This window comes from Psittacula echo (genome assembly GCF_963264785.1).
Source record: "Psittacula echo genome assembly, chromosome: 10".
NCBI lineage: Eukaryota > Metazoa > Chordata > Aves > Psittaciformes > Psittacidae > Psittacula > Psittacula echo.
In genome coordinates, this window is record NC_137741.1 from 6394835 (window position 1) to 6411076 (window position 16242).

At 41.4% G+C, this 16242-nt stretch overlaps 1 protein-coding gene across 1 annotated transcript in view; it reads left to right on the plus strand.

Annotated features, from left to right (window-relative positions):
• The window catches only part of TRPM1 (transient receptor potential cation channel subfamily M member 1), a gene marked incomplete at both ends in the record, with an annotated part of 76839 nt that overhangs the window by 26917 nt on the left and 33680 nt on the right, over positions 1-16242 (plus strand). The window contains 5 exons of the mRNA XM_080626432.1: positions 8836-8915; positions 9762-9957; positions 11116-11329; positions 13076-13200; positions 13881-14052. Of these exons, the coding sequence (XP_080482558.1) occupies positions 8836-8915; positions 9762-9957; positions 11116-11329; positions 13076-13200; positions 13881-14052 (787 nt within the window). The remainder of the gene's footprint in view (positions 1-8835; positions 8916-9761; positions 9958-11115; positions 11330-13075; positions 13201-13880; positions 14053-16242) is intronic.

Here is a 16242-nt window from a genome sequence, read left to right on the forward strand (position 1 = left end):
GCTCTCTGTGCACCGTAGCACTACTTATTGGTTTCCACAGCAGCAGCAGGAGTGATTTCTGGCCTCAGTTTGAAATAACAGCATTACTTACTGCCATCCTGCCTGTTGTGTGTTAGACTTAGCCACAGAGTAGATGGTTCCCTGACAACGTTGCTACAAGAGCACAGGTTCAAGTTGAACCGTATGAAAAATACAGTGGGATGAGAATAAGAATTGTCATGAGGAAATAATCTGTATTTGAAAGAATCTGATGAATATTACACATCCCTTCTTGATGCTATATTAGCAAACAATATAAGAGATTCGCTTTCTGTTTGGTATTGTTTGGTACTTTATATTCTAATAATTGCTGAAACTATTATCATAGAATCATAGAACAGTAACTGGTTTTGATACAACTCTTGCAAACAAGGGGTTTGGAAATTTAGATTCCCAGGCATTTCACCACATTGGGTGGGGACATTGTTCATGGCTCTGGCTCCCTAGTGGCATAACGCACATTCAAAATAGCATTGCGGGGGTTTGCCCTGTATTTCTTAGTAATGAACAGCCTTTCAGTAAAATCTTACCAGTACATGAGTGGCTGCAAAGTTGGATGTTAACATCCCTCACGTAGTTCAAAGTATTTTTCTCCAAGCAAGGGCACTGTTACTAGGAGGGCTGTTGTTCTGGGTAGAACTGATCACCTGAAGGGTTCATCAGCTGGAGAAACTGTTCCATCAGAGTGAAGAGTGATGGGTAATGTAACTGGGATGTTGCATTTAAAGGCAGCGCAAAATAGAAATCTTTCTAGTATGAGTTTTTAAGTTTCAGGTAACAGTGATTCTGCTGATGCAGTGATTTTTCTTTTTTTTTTCCAACTGTTTATTGGGCAGTTCTTTGTTTTCTCTCAAGTAACATTAACTGGATGTGATTACCTGCATGGCATTTACAGAAGTCTGTGGACTTGTTTACGCAGTGAATGGACTTGTGCGCACACCATGCACGTGCTCATGGTGTGAATTCTGTTCCCCTTCCAGATTACTTTTGTTACTGTCTTACCAAAACAAACATCTCTTTGCTCCAATCTGGCATAAATTACTCAGTTTAATTCTGTAAAGCATTCTAATTAAATAATTGAGAACACAGTTGAGATCTGACTTCCCTGGTGATACCACCTTTTGCAGCAGACTGCAAGCTAAGGGAGTATTACCAGGAAATGTTAGTGAGATGGTGTGAACAGGGCTATAGCTGAATGTCTCCATAAGTACCAGTAATCAAACCACAGCGTAACAAGCTGTTCGTGAAAGTAATGTGTATTATTCCAGAGATGGGAGCTCTGCTGCCCAGCTAACTCCGCTTTTGCATTATTCTATGCTTGATTTAGCCTGAACAGCTTTGTCAAACCTTGTATTATGCATGAGGCACAGTCATTTGGTCCCCTGCCTATTCCCCCGTTGCACCTGTGTGCCAGATGCTGCTGTGTCCGATCCCTGTATGGGGCTCCATGCAGCAAGCACTGCTATTCGCATATGGGACAGCTCACATGACTGGAATATACTCATGGAGGGCTATGTCCTTTTCAGGAAAGACAGGCCAGCCAGGCGGGGTGGTGGGGTTGCTCTTTATGTGCGAGAGCAGCTACAATGTACTGAGCTCTGTCCAGGAACAGGGGATGAGCGAGTTGAGAGTCTGTGGGTGAGAATTAAGGGGCAGGCTGGCAGGGGCGATACTGTTGTGGGTGTCTGTTACAGGCCACCAGATCAGGGTGAGGAAGTTGATGAGGCCTTCTACAAGCAGCTGAGAGCGGCCTCACAGTCACAGGCCGTGGTCGTCGTGGGGGATTTTAACTTCCCTGATGTTTGCTGGAAGGACTACTCAGCAACCCAGCCACAGTCCAGGAGGTTCCTCCAGTGTATGGATGATAACTTCCTCATGCAAATGGTGGATCAGCCAACCAGGAGAGGAGCGCTGCTGGATCTCATCCTCACTAACAAGGAGGGGCTGGTCGAAGCAGTAAGGGTTGAGGGCTGCCTTGGTTGCAGCGACCACGAGATGGTGGAATTCAGGATCTTGTGTGGTAGGACCAGTACAATAGCAAGTAGAATTGCAACCCTGGACTTCAGCAGGGCAAACTTTGGCCTTTTCAGGCAATTGCTAGGGGAAGTCCCATGGGCAAGGCTGCTTGAAGGTAAAGGGGCCCAAGATAGTTGGTTGGCATTCAAGAATTGCTTATTCCAAGCTCAAGAGCTGAGCATCCCGACACGTAGGAAGTCAAGGAAGAGGACCAGGAGACCTGCGTGGCTGAATAAGGAACTGCTGGGTATGCTCAAGTGGAAGAGCAGAGTTTATAGGTCATGGAAGGAGGGGCTGGCCACTCGGGAGGAATATAAGGCTGCTGCTAGAAGATGTAGGAAGGCAGCTAGGATGGCTAAGGCCTCCTTAGAATTAAATCTGGCCAGAGGGGTCAAGGACAACAGAAAGAGCTTTTTCAAATACATAGCTGATAAAACTAATACCAGAGGCAAGGTTGGCCCACTGATGAACGGGATGGGTGCCCTGGTGACAGAAGATACTGAGATGGCAGAGTTATTGAATGCCTTCTTTGTGTCAGTCTACTCTGTTGGAGGCAGTCCTGAAGAACCCTGTACTCCTGAGACCTCAGATGAAGTCAGGTCACTGGAGCGGTTTGCCTTAGTCCATGAGGAATGGGTTAGGGACCAGTTGAGCAATCTGGACATCCATAAATCCATGGGTCCAGATGGGATGCACCCGCGGGTGTTGAGGGAACTGGCGGAAGTCATTGCTAGACCACTCTCCATCATCTTTACCAAGTCTTGGGAAACGGGAGAGGTGCCTGAGGACTGGAGGAAAGCAAATGTCACTCCAGTCTTCAAAAAAGGCAAGAAGGAGGACCCGGGTAACTATAGACCGGTCAGCCTCACCTCCATCCCTGGGAAAGTGATGGAACACCTTATCCTTGATGCCATCTTAAGGCATGTCAAGGATAAGAGGGTTATGAAGGGCAGTCAACATGGCTTTACCAAGGGGAAGTCATGCTTGACCAACCTCCTAGCCTTTTATGAGGAAATAACATTGTGGATGGATGATGGCAGAGCGGTGGATGTGGTCTACCTTGACTTCAGCAAAGCATTTGACACAGTCTCCCACAGCATCCTCATAGCTAAATTGAGGAAGTGTGGCCTGGATGATCAGGTAGTGAGATGGACTGCGAACTGGCTGAAGGACAGAAGCCAGAGAGTTGTAGTCTATGGGGCGGAGTCCAGTTGGAGGCCTGTATCTAGTGGAGTGCCTCAAGGGTCAGTATTGGGACCAGTATTATTTAATATATTCATCAATGATTTAGATGAGGGAATTGAGTGTACTGTCAGCAAGTTTGCTGATGACACTAAGCTGGGAGGAGTGGCTGACACACCAGAAGGCTGTGCTGCCATCCAGCGGGACCTGGACAGGCTGGAGAGTTGGGCAGGGAGAAACTTGATGAAATATAACAAGGGAAAGTGTAGAGTCCTGCATCTGGGCAGGAACAACCCCAGGTTCCAGTATAGGTTGGGGAACGACCTGTTAGAGAGTAGTGTAGGGGAGAGGGACCTGGGGGTCCTAGTGGACAGCAGGATGACCATGAGCCAACACTGTGCCCTTGTGGCCAGGAAGGCCAATGGCATCCTGGGGTGTATTAGAAGGGGGGTGGTCAGTAGGTCGAGAGAGGTCCTCCTTCCCCTCTACTCGGCCCTGGTGAGACCGCATCTGGAATATTGTGTCCAGTTCTGGGCCCCTCAGTTCAAGAAGGACAGGGACCTGCTGGAGAGAGTCCAGCGCAGGGCGACTAAGATGATTAAGGGAGTGGAGCATCTCCCTTATGAGGAAAGGCTGAGGGAGCTGGGTCTCTATAGTTTGGAGAAGAGGAGACTGCGGGGGGACCTTATTAGTGTATATAAATATATAAAGGGGGAGTGTCATGAGGATGGAGCCAGGCTCTTCTCAATGGCAAACTATGATAAGACAAGGGGTAATGGGTATAAACTGGAACACAAGAGGTTCCACTTAAACTTGAGAAGAAACTTCTTCTCAGTGAGGGTGACAGAACACTGGAACAGGCTGCCCAGGGAGGTTGTGGAGTCTCCTTCTTTGGAGACATTCAAAACCCGCCTGGACACATTCCTGTGTAACCTTATCTAGGTGTTCCTGCTCTGGCAGGGGGATTGGACTAGATGATCTCTTGAGGTCCCTTCCAATCTCTAACATACTGTGATACTGTGATACTGTGATACTTTGCTGACCTGCTGTGCTGGGTACTGGCAAAGCCTCATTGAGTGCAGCAGTGGGGGAAGCTGTGCCTCAGAGCTGTCCTGCAGTGCGTGCTCTCTAGATGCAAGGTAAGGCCAAAGCCCCATCCCATCCTGCGACCAAGTCAAGCATGCCAAGCTATCCAGTAAAGACGTGTACCTGTTGCATGGAGCATCTCTCCTTGGGGATCATGGCAGTTGAGTGGGATGACTGCATTGGCTTTAGGTCTGGTTGAGTTGAGGTTTTGGGTGTACTCCAGTGGCACTATGACTCTCATCCCTGCCCCTAGTCACCCCCCAAATTGTTTCACTTTCTTTGGTGGTAGTTTTATCATGGCTATCCACAGACACTAAATACTGCCGATATCCTGCCGAGGTGTATGACAACTGAAATTCACAGCTGCTGGTGGCACAATGGCAGGTAAGAGTTTGTAGCATGACACTTCCAGTAGTTTTGCTCTCCTGTGTTGATGCCCACCCTGGATTTTCACTGCAGGTGCATTGGTCCAGAGCCCACCTGCTGCTCAGAGATGTGGGATTTCTTTTGATACAGCCTGAAATTAGGGCCCAGTATGTGTTCATGGAATTGTTGGTTATATATGAAGTAAAATACATAAAATGTAATGGCAATTTAGTAGCAAACTGGAATTCTTTATGTGTGGAGGTGAGAGAAAATTTTCTCTTCAGTTACTGCATGTCTGCAGCCCTAGATACACGTTTCTCAGCAAATTGTGTGGTATGTGATAGTCAGAGGGCAACTGGTTTTTTATTAATGGCTGTGTTAGAAACTATTTGTTTAGGGTCTCGATTTTGTTAACTTATGATTTACAAACCAACACTACTGATTTCCATTCCTTTCTGCAGGAGGATACCTTCTTTTAATGCTAAAGAGAACTAACAAATCCATAAAGTCAGTATTAATTAATGCTGCTTCTTGGCAACATACTGATTTCTGGGCTGAAGACCAAGAATCAGCAGTGGTTTTGTTTTTATCATAATTTAGGAGACCCATTGTTAGTTTTCATAAAGGAGAACAAATGCGACACTGAGCATCTGAAATGTGTTTTTTCAAGAGTAGATTCTGATTAGTGCATGCAGGATTTGCTGTGATGAGGAGGGTTGAACTAGACCACAATCAACAAGTTAGGATCTTGCTTTTTTTTGTGTTTCTTCAATGTAAATGGAAAACGTGCAGTGGTTTTTAGTACCATAATCTTGCTGCCAGCAGCTATTTGTCCATCAGCCTAATACTCCCACTGGCTGTTGGTCTGAATTCTGTAGCTGCTCTGTCATAGTCCTTTAACAATTCATCCATTCCAGCAAGGCTTATTTTTTTCAACTCACAAGAGTCAGTGTGCATGCTTACATCTGTCCTTAAGAAAACAAATAGATTTTAATCCAGAGAGAGAACGATACAGAATCTGTATCAAATAAGTGGGGAAAGTGCCTGTTTTTTGACAGTGAATGTTTCTGCTCAAGTATTTGCACTGGATTATAGCAAAGCTTTGGTTAAGCAGATTAAATAGACAAAGCAGTGAAACTTCAAAGGCTGCCCAAATGTGCTGAGGTTTTATTTCCTTGATCTGTAATGCCTGCTTTTGCCTTCCTCCCATTAGCACAGAAAAATAAGCCAGTAGAACATAAGGTATTGTGCAACTGTAGTGCCTATAGTGACTGATTTCTAACAGGGTTTTTAGGTATTGTAGAGCTCATTTTAGATACCAAGATGCAAAAGCTTCTCTCCAAGCACAGATACTAAGTCTTTGACTTCATCCAGGGGTTAATTTACTGATTTTACTTGAAGCACCCAAAATAGCAAAGAAAGGTGTCCTTTGGTGAGCTATGAGGAATAAGGTAAAGCAGTTAAAAGTGCAGCATCTGTTACCATTTATATTTGAAAGTGTTTCCTGCACTGTGGGATTGATTTGGGCATTGGTGTCACTTGGTCAAGGACTTACCAGAGGCCATGCAGAAGTCTAAAGTTTTATCTGGGGGAAAATAGTGAATATGTTTCAAATATAGAAAATAATAATAAACCTAAATCAATTAAAAATTAGTTAAAAATAAAAATACAGAAATTAAGAAGTAGGTGACGTAACCTCCAGAACAGGTTCCTGTTAAGCTCATTTTATAACATTAAAGGTCATTAGCTGGTACGGTGTGTTTAAGCACAAGTAAGGACATTGGACACAGTTTGTCAAACAGCAGTGAATTTGGTCACTGAGTGGTTTTGGCTTAGTTTTGAAAAAACAGTGTAATTCCAATCAAATAGACTATTTTTTTCTCTCTGAATATTCTGAATAGCCTGAATACCTCTAAATTAGCAAAATCTGGTTCTGAATAGGTGAATGGCATCTCTTGGATATAAGCACCCACTTCTGCATACCACAGTGCTTCACAGATCTCCCTGTCTTGAGTGTTTTCTTCTGTACGTTTCTAGAGCTGCACCTCAGTAACTATACTGATGTTATGCTAAAGCATTTTCTGTGCTCTGTTTCTAGTAATAATATTGCTAGAACTTGTAATTTTGTAAAAGCCTTGCCAGAGAGCATATAGAAAAAACCTTCTAAATATTTTGAGGAATAAAGGCTCTTCAGGTTCATCTGAAGAAGGAATGCATGGAGTCAAGACAGGAAAGCTAAGTCACAAGGCCTTTAGATACTGAATTTAATATTCCCTTCCTTCAGACTTTGCTACATGATCAAGGTCTTTATGCTAAATGCCTGAAATTCATGCCTTGTCATTCAGGCAGCAAGTAGCAGTGTAAGCTTTGTGAAGCTTTGTCTGATGAGTTCTGAACTCTTCCTCCCTCTGTGGTGCTATGGGCTCAAAACGCCTCCTTTCACAATGAAATGAGGTGGTTCTGCCCTGAGGGAATCAGTAAATAGATTGGAGTGAGAGCAGAAGTGCAGGATCTCCCAGAGCGCTGGGACTATCAAGGCATTCTCTCGAAGTGGCACCTGGAAGAGGCAAGCGTTTTCATACCTGGACAGATCAGGGACAGCTTTTTCATGCAGTAGAAGCCTAGGTTTGAAACGTATTTGTAGTTACTTGCAATGAGGGAACTTCAGGTAGTCTCCTGTTATTTCAGACATAATGGAGAAAACTAAGAAGCTAGACAGGAGCTAACAAGTCAACAAAGGAACTTCAGAGACAGCTCTTGCTTTACACAAGAGAAAACCATGAACTACCACACCCTCTGTCTGGCATGCGGCAGACTGGGCAGCACTCAGGGGCTAGTCCAGTCTCGAAGCTATTACCACATAACCTGACAGAGCACTCATCCAGTTCTGCAGCTGACCTTCTTAAGCCAGGAAATCAGCAAGGTTTTTTAGTTCTTTCTCGAGGAAAGGCCCCCTCCCTGTCATTGAAGGCTCCCTGAAAGTTCTCGTGTCGTTTTTAGCTTTTCTCTTTGCAAAAATTTTATTTCACTTCCACAGAGAAAACTAAAGCAAAACATATGTTTGCTTACTACTTGAAAAATGAATTAAGACACAATTCCAGTGCAAACTCAGAAGCAGCAGCTTTTCTCAGCAAGTCGAAGTTACCAGTGTCATCAAAATTGTGAGTGGTTTTTAACATTTTTCATTAATTCCTTTAACTTTTCTATATTCACCACTAAATGTTGGTTTATTATTGCCTTCATGATGATGCTTTGCCTTGTTGATGGCTGCAGGGACAGAGAAAGCATGGGGCCTGCAAGTGAGAAGCTATGGGAAACAGGCCTGCAGCCGTTTCTGAACTCTGTTTCTTCAGTATTCCCAAGCTCAGCTGGATTGCAGTTCTGCAACAGGCTTCCTAACTGCATTGCACAGATCTGTGATTTTGTTCTAGCTTGCCTACACATCGTTGTTTTTCAAATGGCTGTGAGCTTGCTCTAATTTCCAGCTTGTAATCACAGAATAATAGGCCAACGCAATTTTATGTTGTCTTCAAGGTTGGTTTCCTCCTCCTGTTTCACAGATACACCGTGCCTAAAGAGTTTGCACTTTTTCTGTCAAATGTTCTTTAAACTTAAGGAATGATTCATCCTGAAACATCTCTCATTAAGAGTAGGGTGCCTTCGGAATGACTGGAACTTGATCCACAACCGGAAAAAGTTATTTTGAGAAGACTTTTAGTCAAACAGGGAAAGTTTCTGGGAAGTGATTTCTGTGTACACAGAACAATACTAAAGTATTATTTATAGTAAATACTATTAATCTATTTACGTCACAATTTATGCTGGTTTTCTGTATTACTTTGGGTTCATTTACTGTATACTAAAATAGGAAGAAGCAGCTGTATTTCAGGTAAGCATTGGAACTTCAAGACAGCATCTTTGCGCATAAAGGTTTTTACACGTTTGACATTTGAATTTTATCCAAGACATGGAAAATTCACATCACCTACTTGCTGCATGAGTAATCATACCTCGTGTTTAAATGTGATCTAATGAATTCTGTGCTTGTTTTTAAAAAATGTAGCTGAAACTAGAAGGCAAATGTTACTGTACCTGCCACACAGAAATATTTCAGTATGTTCCTTCTTTTTTTTCCTCCCATTTAAGGGTCAAAAGGCTTGGATAGAGAAGACCTTTTCTAAAAGAGAATGCATCTACGTAATTGCCAACAACAAAGACACTAGCAGGTAACATTTGAAATTTTTGTTTTGGCCTACAGAAAAAGTTAATACTGAAGAAACTGGACTCGGTTTGATATTAGACATGTGAAACTGAGACCCAGCTTACTCACTGCCCTTAAAGGGAGGTGGCAGGGTAACAAAAGTGCAAGATGTGCTTGCACTCAAATCTGTGCAGAGCCATGGGACATGTAATACAGATGGTAAGGCTGAGCAACAGGAGCAGCAGTGAGTTGTTAGTTCCTGGCTTTGCAAACCAGAACATAAATTCATACTGAATTCTGAAATCAAGGGTGCAATAACATGCCCTGTGAAGCAAGTGGTACCATTCTTCACAGTTGCTAAGACACTACCACTAACAATACTATACAAGGGGAGTGCAATTCTTAGTTCAAATATTAGTATTACTGCTACTGCATTGTCTAGCTAGATTGTGATCCAGCTTGTTTGGGTGACATTAACAGTTTACATCACATGCTAGCTGTCACCTTGAAGTAAGAAACAGATGGTCACCACTCTTGTTCTGCATTCTTGCTCCTTCCCTGTCCTTCAGCTTTCCAGTGTATAACAGAAGTGAAGTGAAATTTTTAATCATTCTTGCTCCTTCCCTGTCCTTCAGCTTTCCAGTGTATAACAGAAGTGAAGTGAAATTTTTAATCTTTGTTAAGAAACACTAGTGGCCTGGTAATTCTGCACGTGTGTATGCAAATACAACAGATACGACTTAGAAGAGGTGTTTCTATGATTCATGCAGAGCAAGGGATGGTCAGTTGAAAATCTGCTTTCTGTTTTGTTTTGTTTTAAGTCACCATTCAATATTGAAGATACTCTAATCAAAGTCTTATTAACTTACAGGTGCTGCTGTGGCCAGCTCATCAATCAACATATTCCACCTCCTCCAAGTATAACAGCTAATAAAAATGGAGAAGAAACAAAGCAAGTGGAAGCTCAGCCAGAGAAGTGGTCTGTCAGTAAACACACCCAGACATACCCAACTGATGCCTATGGAAACCTTGAATTCCAGGGAGGAGGACATTCAAATAAGGCCATGGTAAGAAGCATACTGTATCCAAAGGTATTCATTGGGTATGTTAGCTGAATAGACACGGGTCAGGATTCCAGCTCACTCGGTTCGCTCCATTGAAATCAAAGGAGGTCTTTTTGCTGACTCAGAGTCAAGATGCTCAAAGAAAGGAAAAGAGAGAAAAGGCAAGAAAAAAATGCTACCTACTTAGAAACACCTTACAATGTCTTGATGAAACAGTTTCATTGAAGTTACTGTCAGTAAATATCAGCTGAAGAGGCACCTGCATGTATTAGTGCCCAAGATTCCATCTGTTTGTATTAGATTTGTGGGGCAAAGAACCCAGCATGGACACAGATAATTTTTTTCTAAGGTTTGAAATCTAATACTAGTAGAAATTTGGTTTCCTGACAGAGCTGGGAAGTGGACTGCTGAGTTTTCTTAGCAGTAAAAGTGACAGCAAGTCAACCTTCTGAAAAAAAAATTCTGGTTTGCTTCTTTTCTGAACAAATCCAAACCTGGATTTGTTTCTTTGCCCATTTGTTTTCTTGTTTCTCTGCTGGGACTGCCGCTTGAGATGAGCACACTGCAAAAAATTGTCCAGAATGTATGGGAGAGGTTGGGGGGGTTTGGTGGTGGTGGTTTGTTTGTTTGTTTTTAAAGTGGAAATTATATATATGAGTTTATTTCATCATTTTCTTCGCTCGAGCAGTAGTTTGAAATGAAAAAATCACAGTGGTGGAACTAAACTAAGAAGAATGCAAATCGCTATAGAGACAGAAATAGATACATCAACAGCAGGTGGGATAAAATGTAGCATAAGCCTCCTATTTCTTGTGAATGTCATTGCTTCTCTTTGCTCCTAAAACCTGTGGTTTGACTGCCAATACAAAACACCTTCCAGTCATTTGAAGTAGGTGGTTTCCTACAATGCAGATTTGTAATAAGAGTTTAGGATCACTTGGTTGCAGTCGGGTTTGTGGGTGAAGAGAGGAAAGTGGTGCTTTGAAAATTCATAAAGTGAATTCTCAATAGCAAAGTGAAAGTTTTCAACCTGTTTGTTTTAATCAGGAGCAGCATAGAAATTTGATATGTTGCTTAAAAATTGTAAAACTTTCTTCATGGTAGAATGCTTAATAGAACTATTCTGTGCTCAATGTGGCTGTTACACATTGCTCTTTGCAGTATATCCGTGTGTCGTATGACACTAAACCAGATTCTCTGCTGCATCTCATGGTGAAAGACTGGCAACTGGAACTGCCCAAACTCTTAATCTCTGTCCATGGAGGCCTCCAAAACTTTGAAATGCAACCTAAATTAAAGCAAGTGTTTGGAAAAGGTCTGATAAAGGCTGCCATGACTACAGGAGCTTGGATTTTCACTGGAGGTGTTAGTACAGGTAGGCAATTACCAGCACTTCTGTTTTACTTAAGAATTCATTGATGTTTCTTCACTAATCTTTCCCACAGGCAGATTTAAGTCTACATGAACGAGTCATTAGCCATTAGACCGAAAAAGGAGCATTGTAATCATTTGTGTAAATCTCCTGCCCAGCCCATAAACTTTTCCTGGGTCAGTATTGATTTGCATTGCTTAGTGCTTACTCTGAAAAAACTAATTGTCAGCCTTGGTTTCAGTAGCCAGGAATTTACCACTAGTTGTAATACATTTTTTCAGTGGTTAATTATCCTTGTAGTCAAGAAATCTCCCGCTCCAAATTTGCCTGGCTTTACCTTCTTACTGTTGTTTTGTACAAACATCTTTCTGTTATAAAAGCATGTTTTCTGAGCATGTTTTCATGCACACCACTTTTGTCAGACTGCACAGGCCGAGTTCCATAAAACTCTCACACTATTCATGTTTTCCAGCCCTTCAGTCGTCATCACACCTCTGCCTTGAGTGTTGTTGTTTTTAACAGTGTCCTTGAATTTTGAACAGTGCCATTTTTGAGACAATGCTTGATGAAGCTTTTAATCCCTGAGGTTAAACAGCCTTTCTACTTCCATTTGACACTTCCCTGTCCATGCAGACATGTACTGAGTTAGTCTTTCAGATATGAAATCTCTCTGAGAGCGAACAACTGATAAACCACCTTAAATGCCATGCCCCTGAGTCAGTATCTCCATGCCCATGGGGCCACCCACCACCACACATGCACACTCTCTGTCATGTAATTATACCAGGTATTTGTTCTTAACAGAATAACTGTAGATTAGCAGTCTTGAAGCACAAACCTGAAGTGAGTTGTAAATGTTTCTTCCTGAAGACATTGCAACCTCCTGTTTGCATTTTCCTCTGGTCTTCTGGCCATCTGAAACAGTTTCATGTTCCTGTGTTTCCTTTTTGGCTGTATCTAAACCATCTGTTGTAGGGCAGCTCCACATAATTCCACCAGGAGGTTTTTGGCACTGTTTCTGAATTCTGCTAAAAAACTGGTGTCTGACACGATTTCTAGAATTGGGAAGACATGTTGAAAAATAGCTGGTTTGATGATTCCTTATATATTGTTGCATTTTGAGAGCAGTTGGTTTCTAATTAATTTCATTTATGGTAATATCAATTCTGAGTATCTTCAAAAAACCATCAGATGCAAATTTCCATTGTAATATTTCTATAACAATATCTTTATTTAGCTGAAATAAATCTTTATATATCAAGTTATTTCTTGGAAAACTATATAAGAATGGATTCCTTTGACCTTTATTTACACTAGCAAAGGTCTAATTTCTTTGAGGGGAGGTGATGATTGCTGTTCAGAATAATTTTTAAGTGGAAAAAATATTTCTCGGGTAACTCTAGGGTTGGGTTTTTACTTGCTTGCACCTCAGTGATAGCATTCCATATGTGTTCAGATTGTGTACAATGAATAACATCATTCCAAACAATGGTACAGATACACCATCGCAAGTTAAAGAACCAGGTAAATCTTTCAAAGACTTCATTGAATTCAGAACAAAGATGTGAAAAGGCAATAGGATTTACGTGCAACTGTTACAGAATGAAAGCATGGTTTGTCCGAGATACCAGTTCAGGAGTGAGGGCATTCCAGAAAAGCAGGTAGCTCTGTAGGAGGCAAGAAAAAGAATGTGTTGTTCAGTGATTGCTCAAAAGTGCTAAGAATGAACTAAATTAATTGTACTTATAGGTGTTATTCGTCATGTGGGAGATGCCTTGAAAGATCATTCTTCCAAATCCAGAGGACGAATATGTGCCATAGGAATTGCACCATGGGGCATTGTAGAAAATAAGGAAGATCTGATAGGAAAAGATGTAAGTCTTTAAGGAAACTCCTGTGTAATTAGCAATGTCAGCTGTGTAACAGGTGTTTATCTTTTCAGAGTATTAATATTTTCACTGTTTCTAAAACATCTCTAAGAACTGAAATTGAACAATTTCTTGAAGAAAAGCTGTTGTCAGGTTGTCATATACGGTTTCAAATTAAATATGAAGCTAGTGAGGTTTCCATTGCTTTCAGTAGTAGAGAACTCTCTGTGGTGACAGAGGTTTAGGTCCTAACTTCAGTATGGCATTCCGAGACTTCTGTAAATCATGTAAGGGCCTTTATGCATACAAGACTGGCATTTATTTTAGTTGGGTACTCTGCAGCTGCATATTAATTACTACAAACTCTGAATGAGACTGTATTTTCTAATTCAGTAAGAGGATCATGTAACACAGTGCGTGATCAAGGAGAGTATGTTAATGAGCTTAGGGGAGCACTCAGGAGACTGCAGGGATGTGACTGTCATCCTCCAAAAAAAGCACTGCAATGAAGAGTTCAAGTGTTGACTGAAAAGCAAGCTCCATGTCTAATTCTCTTCTATTTGTGGTTATAAAGGTCTGGTTGGTTTGTTTCCTCATAAGGCATGTGCTTCTGTTGGGCTGTGTGTGGGATTACCACATTTAGTTCCTAGTTCTAACCTGGGTGTATCTGTTCTTTTGACACACAGGTAACACGGGTTTACCAAACAATGTCAAACCCTCTCAGTAAGCTCTCTGTGCTCAACAGTTCCCATACCCACTTCATTCTGGCAGACAATGGAACACTAGGTAAATATGGAGCTGAAGTAAAGTTACGACGTCAGTTGGAAAAACACATTTCCCTCCAGAAAATTAACACACGTAAGTACAGCTGTAAACATTACATCTTAGGAAGGGAGGGAACAAGGGCATGAAGTAGTATTTAAAGGTATTGAAATTAAATGCTTCTTCCAGATCTTTGTAGCACGAATTTGATCAGGACTGCGTGACTAAACTTGAACATATGTTGTCTAGTAAGTGATGAAAGAGCCCACATCTAACATGGAAAACCCAGAGAAGTAAGGATTGCATGAAGGGAGGAAGAAAAGTTGACAGATAATAGCGAGGAGAAGCTTCAAAGCAATAAGAGTTTAAGGAAATGGAAATGTAAAGAGTTTTGTGCAGTTCTAGCTAGAATTTGTAAGCATCAGTAAACAGAATGGATAAATTTGTACAGTTCCTGTTTACAGGAATTCTGTGCAGCTCAGTGTTTCACGATTCCAAAAGTTAATACAAACAGTTTATTTTCTCTTTGATACAAATTTGTTTCAAACGAAACATCACACTCAGAATTCTGTGATCTTTCAGATAAACTCAGCTGGGATTTATTTTTTAATGAAGTCATTATCAAGACAATTTCACATCAGTGCTTTCATATTTTGAGTTCTGTGCAGTTGCTACAGCCTCTCTAAAACAACTTTCTAGAATTCTTTTTGTCATTATGTAGAAAAAAATATAATTCAGAAGGCATTTTTTCGTTAACATCTTTGTAGAAAAAAAAAAATTTTTTTGAAGATGAAATAAATACATGTTTTTAAGAGCTGCAGCTTAAAAAACCCCACCTAACAATCTGATTAAAAATTGTCCAATAAAAATTATATAGTCTTTGAATCCACACTTCAGTTAAGAATTGCTGGAGAAAAGACATCAGTTCTACCAGTTGCCTTTCTGACTTCTTTCTGACTTCTAACGCAGCCTGCATAGGCCTGTATAAGTAAGAAAAACCAAGCATTCAGAATGAGAGTTGTATTGAACTCTACAGAAGTTTCTAATAGGGTGTAAGTGTTCTTATAGGTAGAGCAGAAAAATGAAGTAGAGTACCAATCAAATCCAGAAGGCTTTACCATCAGCCACAAGACATCTCACCATTCTGGACAGTATTAAAGTACTGCTTTTTGCCTACAGTAAGCTTAAGAAACTGTATTTGCCAAAGTGATGTCCCTTGCCTTTAGTGTGGAGACAGTGCTGCGCACTGTTGCCCACAGACATTAGAAAGAGCTAACCTTAGCTATGATTTTTTTTTTTTATCTTGGTCTTCTGTGGAAGTGCTGGAAGAGCTCTAGCATTGTAAAAGGGAGCACTGGCTTGGAAGATAAGGAAATCAAGCCCAGAGGCAAGATGTTCTCTATCATTTCTTTTAATACTTCTGGGGCTGAGGATGTTGGTTCTGATTTAAGTAGTGTTTGGTGATTTTTGTCATGAGAAGGGCAAAGTTTGGAATACATGTGGGAGTTTAGAGTTATATGAAGGGCTGCAGTACACCTACTAGTAACAACATACAGGGAGTTGTTTTGTTTATTTTTAATCACTTCAAGCACAGGCACCTCTTCTGGAAATCTCATCAGGAATAACTAAGGATTTCATGGACACACAAGTCAACCCATGCTCTGTGACTCGTCGTTATCAGAGCTGGGGTATACTGACAGGAGGATATCAGGAAGCTTCTGCTGTTATTGTGCATGATGTTCCTGTTCTTCAAAGAGGAATGAAGGTTGAAAATACAAACTCTTTCATATGTTTTCAGCCATACAAAATGTGCATGTTCTTTATAAAGCAGTGCTCATTTTACAGGTTAAGAACTGAATTCAAATGCTTATACTAGTGGGATTAGTCAGTCTTCAGGTAATGTTTTGTCCTTCATTTGCCCAAGTATCTTGTGACCAAGGCTACTGAGACCATGTGACCTGTGGGCTTCCCTTTGTCATCCTATGCCTGGAGATGACAGTGAGGCAGGGACAGCAAAGGGATGCTCAGCTGTCGTCTCTTCCATCAGCCAGCCATTGCAGCCTCATGACAAAGGCACTAATTTCATATGTTTTATCTTGGGAGAAAGCATAGCTATGGGTCAACTTAATGAAGACTTCCTGTAGGTAACCAATGAAGAGTTAAAGTATCAAAGACACAGTAGCTGGGAGCCATCGAAGTGAACAGTGAAGCTAATGAAGTAATAGGAGAATCGTGTTAGCTGTTTTATCTGTCAAAAGAGATTTCAAATGGTTCACCAACGTTCAG